An 11,650-nucleotide genomic window follows, 5' to 3' on the forward strand; every position below is an offset into this window, starting at 1 on the left:
CTCCCGTTTTCCCAAAGCAGACGCCGACGGCTTATACAAAGCTTAGGACTGATGTATGAGCTCATGAAAGTGAGGGTCTTCTACACCCAGTGTATCTAACCAAGTTGTGTCGTTATGGTTCAGTTCAACACCCCCCCCCAACACACACACACACACACACACGTTCAGTATTTGCTAAACATGCTGACTGTGTTTCCTCTGTTTTCTACTGCATGCAAATATAAATGTGTGAGACTGTGAGTAGGGCAGGCTACTGATAAAGCATTTACTGCTGCTTCAAAAACTAAATATTTCCACATCTTCCCGATCTGCATAAACTTTCCTGCACAGCAAAAGAGTTACGAGCTTCCTTTCTGATTTTGACGTGTAAGAGTGGGTGCAGTAGGAGGACTTAGATTTCTACTACCCCAAATGATCTGTCGGTCAAAGCTAGTATATCATTTTAAGCATGCCATTCAGAGCTCCTCCAAATGCCATTGCTTGAAACACGTACAAGTGCCTGAGATGGGCTCACAGCTAGCAGCAGGACATGGGCTTCAAATCCGCATCCTCATCCTCCTCACGTAGATCAGTGCACACTCTTCAAGCTTGGCAGGGCGGCAGGTTTCTGACGTCACCAGTTGTGTCTGTAGTTTAAGGTACTGGGAAGAAAAGAAATCTTTTCTCAGAATCAGTTTTTAGGGAGTATGGCACGCACATAAAAGTTGAAACCATTCGTGCACGTGTCGGGACTGAAGACTGAAAAGAAAACCAGCTAAAACCGAATTATTTCTCACTGCAATTCTCCTTGTTTTCATTCATAAATCCAACAGAACGTCAGACCAGGCTTTCAAACTTCAGGATTGTTTCATTTCCAAACACAAGCATATCCAGCTTCTACTAGGTTTTACTAATTCCATGTGTATGTCGGAAATCCTCATTGCTGACAGGATCATTGAGGACTTCAGGACAGAAACTTATATTGCAGGTAATATTTTTACTGCGGTTAAATTGCTTTGTACTCCCAATGGTGAGGGACTTCCTGCTGTAAAGTACACCTAAACTGTCATTCTATGTTACACAAGGATAGCAGGGAAAGTACCATGATACCAATGAGCGACTTGTGACGGGCACAAGGGTGAACAGCTGAGAAATGGGAATCGCAAAGCACAGTGCAGGATGTCAAGGGACTACCTGAATCCTAACCAAACCCCTAGATTTGACTAGATTTAAAAGTACATCTTCAGTTAAGAAATGTTACATTTGAGAGCCATTTCTATTTCCTTAGATAAACTGTTTATCCCACTAAAATGAAAGCTGTATCTCGTTATTGAAAATGAGGTGTTAATAACAACTTTTTGATCTCAATGAAACAAATATTTTACACTGTCATAAAAAGTGCAGAACCTTGTGCAGAACGGGTGCAGCCAGAGAATTCCGTTTTATACTCAAAATCTCTTATTGCTACAGTCATCCCCTGGCATTACAAAAGCGCCCATCTCACAAAACGATACCCAAACACTTAATACATGCATACATCGTCTGAACTTGGCTCCTCTAAATCTATTACTGATATTGTCTTTGGGTTAGCAATACTATTTGCAAGAAAGCTTATGTATCTGTTGTTGTATTATTTAAGCAGTCACAGCCATATCATGTCGTGAATAAGTTATACTTTTCTAAGTGGTGTTCTGAAAAAAAATGTACTCTAAAGTACAGCCTTGGTGTGGAGCAATTGATACGCTGCATATTTAACAGAATGCTTTTATTTTTGATTTCCTAATTAAGTGGGACGTTTACTCGTTCTTTGTTTTGTTTCACTGAACGTTCATCAGGTATTTTTTTTTCCTCACGTCTCCTCCTACTCTTTTTATTTATAGAATCGGACTGATTTAATTTCACCTTTTCAAACGATTGCCAAGCTGGGGAGCAAGGGTTCGAGACAGTAAACTTTTGGTCTTCATTAATTTGGGAAGACAGCATGGCTTTAGAGATATCGACTGTCCCATCCTTTTTTAGAAATTACTCTGCAAGCCCCGTAAATCAGTCAGGTAAGGATGTCAAGATTCAGCATGTGTTTTGTTTTTGAACTATATTATTGTCAACAAGAAGAGCACATTTAAGCCGTTAGGTGCTTCCCTAAAATAATAAATTATCCACTGGTGCAAACGACTGTTAGCTTTCATTCTACTTGGTATGAATCAGCAAGTTAAGTACTACTAGTACAGACTATTTGGGTACTACTAGTGCAGAATGTTTGGGTACTACTAGTATAGACTGTGTATATTTGTTAAATGAGTAATTAATGAAACAGCGACAATGTCAAGTATATACTTGTCTGCATTTCATTAAACTACAACTGACTAAATAGAATACATATTTCGTATATATATATAATACATTAAGGAATTTTTTCACATGTGGGCAGCTTCTGAAAGCAGTCATCCTATTTGATGGGCAATTTATATTGTTCAGCACCGGGAGCTGAGGACAGCTCCTTCTGTTTCAGGAACGTCCACCAGAGACCGCCGCGCCGAATGCGGTGACCAGCGTGGCTCATTTTGGATACATCAGAATCAGAAGACAGCCGCAAACACGAAAGCCATCGATCCCTTTTCATTAGTAGCTTAAACCACCTTGATTTAATGAAATGCTTCTCAACCTCAAAGAAGAACACAGGTGGCTTAACATCAGAGATACAAACTTTTAACAGTTCTTTAAAAATTGTGAAAACGACGGCAATGAAGCTGTAGGACAAATTTTAAGGAAGAAAACGACTGAATAAAATTCACGGTGTACTAGTTTTCCTAATTACAAAATATAAACGCCAACAGGTCAGAATAATTGAAGGCTAAAATAGAGATGACCCCGAAATTTGCTGCAGCTAACTGAAATACCTCATGATTCTGAATTCAATCGCTTACGTTTTAGGGCCCAGGGTGCCAGACGTTAGTCCGCTGTAAAACAGAATGCAGTGATTCTCAATGCAGAGTCTGCTTTGGCGAGTCTGTCATGGAATATTGGAGTATTGTATATGATGTATTGCTGAAAAGTGAAGAGCTACTGTTATTCAAATGTTGGAGCGCACGTTTATCAACGAAACACTCTTGTTACAATGTAATGAAATTCTGGTCAAATAAGTCATACCGTGTTTTGACCAATTAGAACGATTCTATACAGGTTTAAAGCCATGCAGTTTCCATCAGGAACTAGTGGAAAAACGGCGCCATGGCTGGAAGTAGGCTGGCATTTAGCAAATGGCCTTTGCTGTACAGTTTACTGGTTACATCAGGTTACAATTCATGTTTTGAGCGCTCTTGCTTTAGCAGCAGAATACATATTTGGCAAGTTGTTATTGTTACAGACTGAGAATGAAATTAAAGTAAAAATGGGTTAGACACGTTATTTTAAATTTGTATTTTAGCTGATTTCATCCCTTTTCGTGATAATCTAATTAGTCAGTGGTTGTACTTTGTAACAAAGGTACATCAATGATCTTTGGACTTGGACACTAAAGTATTCTAGAATGCTGCTCTTCTCCCAGAAGCCTCATATTTCTTATTTGTAAAAATACTTTTGTTGCTATTCTGTTCTAACGCGCGTGCACACACACACACACACACACGCTAGATCTGCATTTTTTTAAATACATCTCTTGAATGTGGAATTAAAGTTACATGTACATATATTCCAATATCAACACATTAGAAGCCCTTTGTTAAAGACCTAATACAATAACAATTATGCATTACTCAGGACAAAGTTACTTTTGCTGAATCACTTGTGCTCTTTTAATTGGCGTTCATATATTTGAAGCAGAGTAATTTTCTGCCCTCGTGATGGACAAATTGTACACCATGGCTTTCATGGAGTGTGCACGATTAAACCTGTTATCTGTAACTGAATATGTAATATAACTTGCCAATCTGACTAACCCTATGTAAGTTATCTCTGTATTTATCTTTTGAGGTGACGGTCACATCTCTGGAATGATAAGAAAGTCTTATTCATCCATCAACAGTTCAATCTTCTGACAACAGTTTACTTTTCTGGTTTCTGCTCTTATACCACCTGGCATTACAGGTATTGCTGTTGCCTGTATTGTAAAACCATGAGTGTCATGAATATGTTGAGTGGGTGCTGGATAGTAAGGGGTAGATAACACAAAAAGTACTGAAGCTCATTTTTAGTCTGTTGAATTAATGATACTAGAGGAGGAGAATTAAATAGTTTTATGTGCTTTCAGTAATGTCTGAGTTAGGATGGGTGAGTGTATGTGTGATAGAGAGAGGGAGAGAAAGAGAGAGTGTGTTGGTGGGGAATTCCTGAGGTGTTTTCCTTTTGGCAAAATGTTAACGAAGTGCAAAAGTGGTGATAGTTAATAGCGATGTTAAAGATACCACAGCAGTATAGGGATGCTATTCATATATTCATATTTAAACTTCTATATTTGTAGAAAGATACATGGAATGAAGATAGTTGATGGGAGCAGTACAGGGTGACACAAGGGGAATAACGGAGGTGAGGAAGATGTTTAGCATATGGGACAGGGGCTTCCTTCTGGGTGCTTTGATGCGGCATAGGACATGGGGTTAGTAGAAGAGGGGCTTTATGGAAGAATATGGGAGAACAGACTGTAGTGGATTGGTAATTCATATAAAAAGGAGTAGTCATAGAGAGGCATAATTATGTTGGAAAAGGTAGCAAGAAAGGAGACAAGGAATAAGAAGACATTGAGAGTGGCACTCAGGAGTATGAGGAAGTGGGGCAAAATGTAAAAGGACTATGGAGAGATGCAGGGGACAAGCGAGAAGAAGGACAATTAATAGAAAATTCAAGAAAGGGATATGAAAGAGAAAACATGCAATATAGAGAGAGGGGAAAAGGGCAAACAGTGGTGACAAGTATGGAAAGTGAGGCAGAGACAGGGGTGGGCAGGCTGGTGATACAACTAGACAGGTAACTTGAGAAAAGCAGGCAGAAAGAGGCATTTAACCAGTGGAGATGGAAGAAGGTAAGTGAGTATGAGTATTATAGAAACTTAAAAGAAATTAAGTGGTCAACCAACAATTGAAGGCCGTTATTGTAAATTAAAAAAGAAAATATAAAAAGACCAATATGGCCACTATGACTGATAGCATACACTTTTTATTTTAAATGTGCAAATATGATAAAACAATAGAAAATGGTAAATATTTTCGTGTCAATTAATCAAGTGCAACAATGTAACTTTTAAAATACTTACAACCAATCACAAAAATTCTAAAAAATTATTTAACCAATAGGTTCATAGGTTGGTACTAGGCTATCAGCCCTAGGGCCTATACAAGCCTAGCCATAACAATTCCCTGGCTATTTCTTCCCACACTATTTACTTCCCTGGACCCCTGTCTATACAATTAGTAATTTAATAATTTAATTAATAAAATTAGTAATTTAATCTGCGTCCTCTAAGAGCTGGTTTCAGGGATACAAAGCATAGATAAAATCCCAAGTGCAGGCAAAAGTACACAATGCAAATCCAATAAAACCACAGAAGGTGCACCAAAAGTGACCCAATAAAGCCACGGATGAAGGCAACCAGTATATGTAAAGTTTATTAAAGAAAAATTTACACTAAAAACACTCCATCTCCATTAACACTGTTTAAAACTCCATTTTCGTTTCATCACACTTCATCAGATGTGGGTTAGAGTGAAAGACAGCCCTTTTATATACAATCAAACCAGGGAATCTCAAAATTTCAGCCTGATGGCCATCCTTCTGCAAAGCATCAACCAAACGCTGGTATTGGGTGGTTTTACCTATCCAATCAACTCCTTCTATAACAATTAAATCTAATTGTTAAAGAAGGAGTTGATCAGGTGTACATGTTTTACAGGAATTGTGTTCTCAAGCTATTAAGACTGAGTAGTAGTTTTGACTATTTTTTTTTTCACCAGGAGAAAGAGTAGCTAGAGGGATAAATGATACAGGATGAGAAGATGGGGTGGGGGTGGGGGAAGAACATAAGGAATTAGATAAGAAGGCAAATAGAAGAAGGGGGATCAAAGTGTATTAAGCTAGTTAGAGTGAAAGTGGATAGTTTATACACTGATATCTTGTAAAGCCAAAAAATGTGAGTGACATGTCAGTCATGTATGAAGGCAAATTGTGATAGGACCATAATCTGCCAAAGTAAAAATGGAATATCCCCTCATTCAGGACTGGCAGACAGAGAGTAAACTAAATGAAGTATATGACATAGAACTGTTAGAGTAAAAGGTATCTAACAAAACCAGAAAAAAAATCCGGACACATTCTTTCTAGAAAGAATGAGGTGAAGTGAGGAAGTTTCACCTCAGAGGCCCCCCTGCTGATAGCAGCAGTGTAACAGTATTGTTCACGTTGGTCATGTAGAAGGAGCTGGAAAGGAGCAAAAAGTATAGGCTTCAGGAATTATAGGAAACTGGTTATGAGGGAAAAAGTGTTAGATATAGTGGGATTTCAGGAATGAAGGAGCTAATGAAGCCATAACAAGCAGCAACATAGTAAAGTACAGAAAAAGATTGTGAAAGCAATGTGTTTGATGGGGGGGGGGGGGTTCAGCAAGAAAAAAAATAGGAATTGGAGGGAAAACCTAGAAGTTCACTGGCAGAATGAGAAGAATAGAAATAAGGAAACAAATGGAGTTTAAAGAAGGAAAGGGAGCGATGAAGGAATTTACTGGTTGATATTAATAATAGGAAAAAGGCCTTTAGTATCTATGTAGGGGAAAAGAAAGTTAGCTCCATGGCAGGAAAAAGAAAAACTACTAATTGTAGTGTAGATGGACTGGGTTTGATCAGTGGCCCGGGAAGCTGAGGAGGTAACAGCAGGGAGATAGATGACTCCTGCTTCAGGCAGAGGGAGTTGGATATGCTAGGGGCATGCCTAAGGCATGGACACAAAAAACCCTCACCAGAGAGTAGTTGGAGAGAATAGTATGTGGGCAAGAGCAGGATGCACTACATTGTATGCAGGAGTGACTTGCTCTCTCACATTGGTGATATCTAACAAAACGGAGAAGGAAAGCCTGGAGCATCATGGATGATCTTGAACCTAGAGAATGTCATCTCCTCTCCCAGGTAGAAAACTGTTTGTCTGGGTAGATAACTGGTTGGAAAACAATAACCAGAATGTGACAGGCCAGAGATCACAGAGGTTAATATGTGATAGATAGTACTCCAGAGGGGTCATTAATGCCTTCTCTTCTATTTAGTTTGTTCATCTACAACCTCAAACAAAGCATTGAAAACTGCTGGATAAATCTCTTCATGGATGCTAAACTGTTTGGGTTGCAGCAGATAGAGGATCATGCCTGTCAAAGGGAACTGGAAGCATGGTCTAAAAGCCAACAGTTTCTCTTCAGCCCATGAAGGTGAAAATCACTGCCCCTAGGGAATGACAGCTGCAAGGCATAATCTGCAACAAGAAGCGTCAGAGTAAAAATGAGTGTGGGCTAATTATGAAAAAAAACTTTAGCATGATCAGAGTGAAATGGTGACAGAAAAAGCAGACGAAATGCTACAGCATGTGGGAGGTGGTAGAATCCAGAGAAAGGACATTGCAAATGTTTATTTAATAAGCACTGATCAAGCAACAGCTGAGTACTGTTTATACATCTTATGGCTTCATAGAGGAAGGGAGGTCATACTGCTGTGTAAGATATATTTAAGAGTGAATAAGCATGTGACAGGGAAAGACCAAGGCTTCTGAAAGAAGGTTAAGTGAGCTCATGCATACATGTTCATATTCATATTTTGTCTTCAGAGGGACATGATATGGGGCACTTAAGGAACTAAAGAAAAATACAATGAGATTACACCAGAAAAGGAAATAAGGTAAGATAAAGTAACATGATCAGAAGATGAAGGGAAAAGAGTTTGTTTTTTTAATCATTTTTACTAAACATGACATTAAAAAGTGACAGGTACGTGTATAGTAATAGAAAAGAAAACAAACGATAATAACAATTCTTTTATTTTCCTGCAGTATATATTTTAACAATTTTCATTCACTCCAAATTTACATAAATTGCTCAGTTCCTGCTTTCCTTTAAATTTTACTTCTCCTCCTGAACACTATTCTGCATGTACTATTACCACGAATTCCATTTAATTCTATGTAATTTGCTCCTTCTCTTTTCTAAAGATCCTAGTTCCAATCCTTTAATTTCCATTTCAGTTTTTGGTTCTCCAGTTACAAATGGTTTAGATTTTGTTTCCATTTTCTAGTATTTTTTTTTTCTGGTAGCCAATAGTGTTACACTTAGTAAGGGCTTACTACGCCTGGGCAATTCACATCCTATATCCCAGCTTCCTTACTTGCACTCATTTGTTCCATCAACATTTTAACAGAGTATTTGTCAGGATTTATTTTAAAATCTAACAAGTCATTGCATTCCCAAAAATATATATTCCCAATTATTTCTGTTCATCCCACCACACCTACAGCCACTTCTAACATTTTCTATCTGAGTGAGAAAAAACTCTAATACCTATGCAAATATTTCCAAGCAAAAATCCTAACTCTCCTAGACTTTGTTGCTTACTAGGCAGCTGCAGATGTCCTGTCATTGTTTCTTGCATACTGGCTTTCAGTTCTGTCTTTCAAATCTTTTCTAATGTCTTCTGATCGATTGTTATATTTGTCATACAGTATTTTATATGTCCTACTAATTATTTATTTTTAAGCAGCAACTTCTATTCTAGACTCAGCTAAAACACTACTACAGCTGGTCTTTTGTTTAACATTCCCCTATCCCTTTCTATGTACCTGTACTTTGCTTTCAGTCTTTGGTAGGGAAGCTAGCCTATAACCTGCAGTCCAAACTTCTTCTTAGCCTCATCTTAGTCTATTACCTTTTCCTCTCTATTTATTTGCTCCAAAAACATTGGTAAATTCCAGTCCTATCTTGCTTATTTACCACCCTCTTACTTGCAGTCATCGTTACTGATAAAATGTCCTTTCTCCATTCCCATGTTGGCTTAGTTATTAAAATACTTTGTGCCTTATGAATATAATATTCTGTATGGTTGTTATTATTCTCCTTAAAAACCTGCATCGAAAATCTTCTCCTCTCCTTACATATCAACTCCTCCCTTTCATCATCATCCCTTTTCCACTTTTATTCATAACTTTCTGCTTGTGTTATCTATATCTTTTCAAATCAGGTAATCCCAAACCACTTTTTTTTATAGGGAAAATCAGCTTATCCCACTTAATTTTTGTCCACTTCCCCCAAATAGATTACTTAAACTTTTTATTAATTGTGGTCTGCAGTTTCTTCTCCATTTGATAAAAATATGTTTGGCCTGTATATAAAACTAAAGGGACTTGAACAAATTTTCACTGCTTTTATCTCAGTATCCCTATCCATAATCAAGAGTTTTTAGTTTTAGAGCTTTGTATTATCTTTTGTTTAGTCTCTTCCCACATATCCTTAGTTACCACAAAAGAATACTTTTTAATCCATACAGCTAAATAGTTCATCTGAAGATGTCTTTGTAAATGTTAGTATTGCCTGACCAGTTCATGTATGGGTACATAGTTTACTGCTATAGCCTTTGTTTTATCTTCATTTATTTTATATCCTGAAAAAGATTTGAAACTGTCTCAAAATATTCCACAACACTGAGATATCATTTTATGGATTTATCAAGTACAAAATGATACTATCAGTGAATAATATCTTTGAATTTGTGAGTCCTTTTTTTTTTTTTATTTTTTATTTTTTTATTAATGTATTTATTTTTTACTAATGATTCTAAGTATAAGCAAATAAAGGGGAAGGGAGCACCTTTGTCTTGTTCTTTTCTTCAAACACAGCTTGTTGGAGCCTTGCCTCTGAGCCTTCATAAATTCTCCTAATTAACCCTATTATTCTAATGCTATCCTAAAATCCCAGCTAACTCTACTGAGCGCATTCTCTGCATCAAGACACATCAACAGTCATGTCATCTTACAGTCTGCTTCCTTCTGGCTTATCATTGTTCTGTTAATGTTAAAATGTTTGTCTCCCATACAGAAAACCACCCTGATCTTTCGCTAACAATGTTGTCAGTACCTTTGCCATTGTCTTTGCTAGTATTGATGTAAATATTTTGTAATCATGGCTTAAAACTGAAATGGGACAATTTGATTTTGTTACAAGGAAATAAATCTTAATAGAGAAAACAGCTGATATGTGGAATCAGTTGCTGCAATGAGTCAAACAAGCTAAATTTGAGGTGGTATATATAAATCAGCACTGGATTCCTGAAGGCATGGGTAGGAACACAGACAGATCCATGGGCAACCTGCAACAATCTGGCAGACTCTGTTGGCTCAGGATCTCCTCCTACTGATGAGTTAATGCATTGTGATGTAATTATTCAGTCAAATAACCCATATTTGAGGACATAACTAAATAAGAAAAAATGATATATAATCATTAGTTATGCATTTACAAGTCTAATTCAAATTAAAAGTTAGTATCACCTAATGGTAAATGTAATTGTAACACAGAGGGAGTTGTATACCTAGCACAATGTTTAACATAACCAGCATTTTATATGGACACAACTGAAAAATCTTTTAGAAAGAGAATTTGCTAACTTGTTTATGTGATTAACAAAACGGTGGCAGGAATGTGTTAAGAAAACATTTTAGAATATGTATGAATGTGTTTTTATATATCAGAAAAGGCACCAGTCTTTGAAAGGGGAGGCAACTGGTCAGGTCACCTAAAGGAAAAAGAATTACATTACAAGCTATTTGGATGCTACAAATAAGCCAAGAACTAATTAATAGTTTGGGTCAAAAAAGGAGCTAAGATTTAAAGTGCATTTAAGTCTTATGATGCCTATCATAGCCGGCTTTAGGCATAGGCCAACTAGGCGGCCGCCTAGGGTGCCAGTCTAGCAGGAGCACTTTTCCAGTATTTATTTGGGATAGGTAGACCAGGATGGGGGCATCGGCTGATGTGGTGGGGACACTGTGGAGCCCTTTTGCCTAGGGCACCAGTTGATCTAGGGCCATTCCTGATGCCTATTTATTATTTAATGTATTTTGCAAAGAGTTTTAAAACAATGTCAGTAATTTTTTTTGTGTATGTATTTTTAACAATGAGCTTATATGGCTTTTTGACGTATGACCAATAGAGGGAGCAACATTTAACATTTCAAAGTGTGTATAATAGGAAGTTCTGTTTCTAATAGGAATGAAAGTGCTTATGTTCATTGAATTAAACTTTTAACTGTGATCCTCTCTGGCATACCTCTCAACCTCTTACAGCAAGAAATCTGGGCAAAGCCATAAATAAACACAGGACAGAGGTCCAAATGTCTGTCATTATTTTCTAACTTCACCCCGGGATTCAAGAAGCTCGGTGCAAAAATGGTTTTAGCCTTGCGCCAAGCGACCTCACTACAGACAGTGCAGCAGCACCATATGAATATGTATGAGGGCACGCTGCCGCAACCTCGATGTGCACAGGAAATGTGTGCGAGTGCAGGCAGAGGGCGTGTACAAGTGCTCAATGGAGGCATAAACATGCCCCGACACTTGTAAAACCTACTATGCCTATTAGTAGAGCCCACCCCTAATAGTAAGTCAGTAATTCAGTGTCCGTGGATACCGAAATGTATGCTAAGCATACAAGAGTGTCCAT

The 11,650-nt window shown here is 37.6% G+C and overlaps 1 protein-coding gene across 1 annotated transcript in view; it reads left to right on the forward strand.

Annotated features, from left to right (window-relative positions):
• The first annotated feature begins 445 nt into the window (after nt 1-445).
• Nucleotides 446-11,650, forward strand: part of LOC122817292 (melanin-concentrating hormone receptor 1-like) — a 441,765-nt gene continuing 430,560 nt past the window's right edge. Inside the window, exons 1-2 of the mRNA XM_044090520.1 lie at nt 446-967; nt 1,860-2,030. Coding sequence (XP_043946455.1) covers nt 1,961-2,030 — 70 coding nt within the window. The 5' untranslated portion in view covers nt 446-967; nt 1,860-1,960. The remainder of the gene's footprint in view (nt 968-1,859; nt 2,031-11,650) is intronic.

The sequence above is a fragment of the Protopterus annectens genome, chromosome 12.part0 (genome assembly GCF_019279795.1).
Source record: "Protopterus annectens isolate FY-2018-M chromosome 12.part0, PAN1.0, whole genome shotgun sequence".
In the NCBI taxonomy this organism is placed as follows: Eukaryota; Metazoa; Chordata; order Ceratodontiformes; family Protopteridae; genus Protopterus; species Protopterus annectens.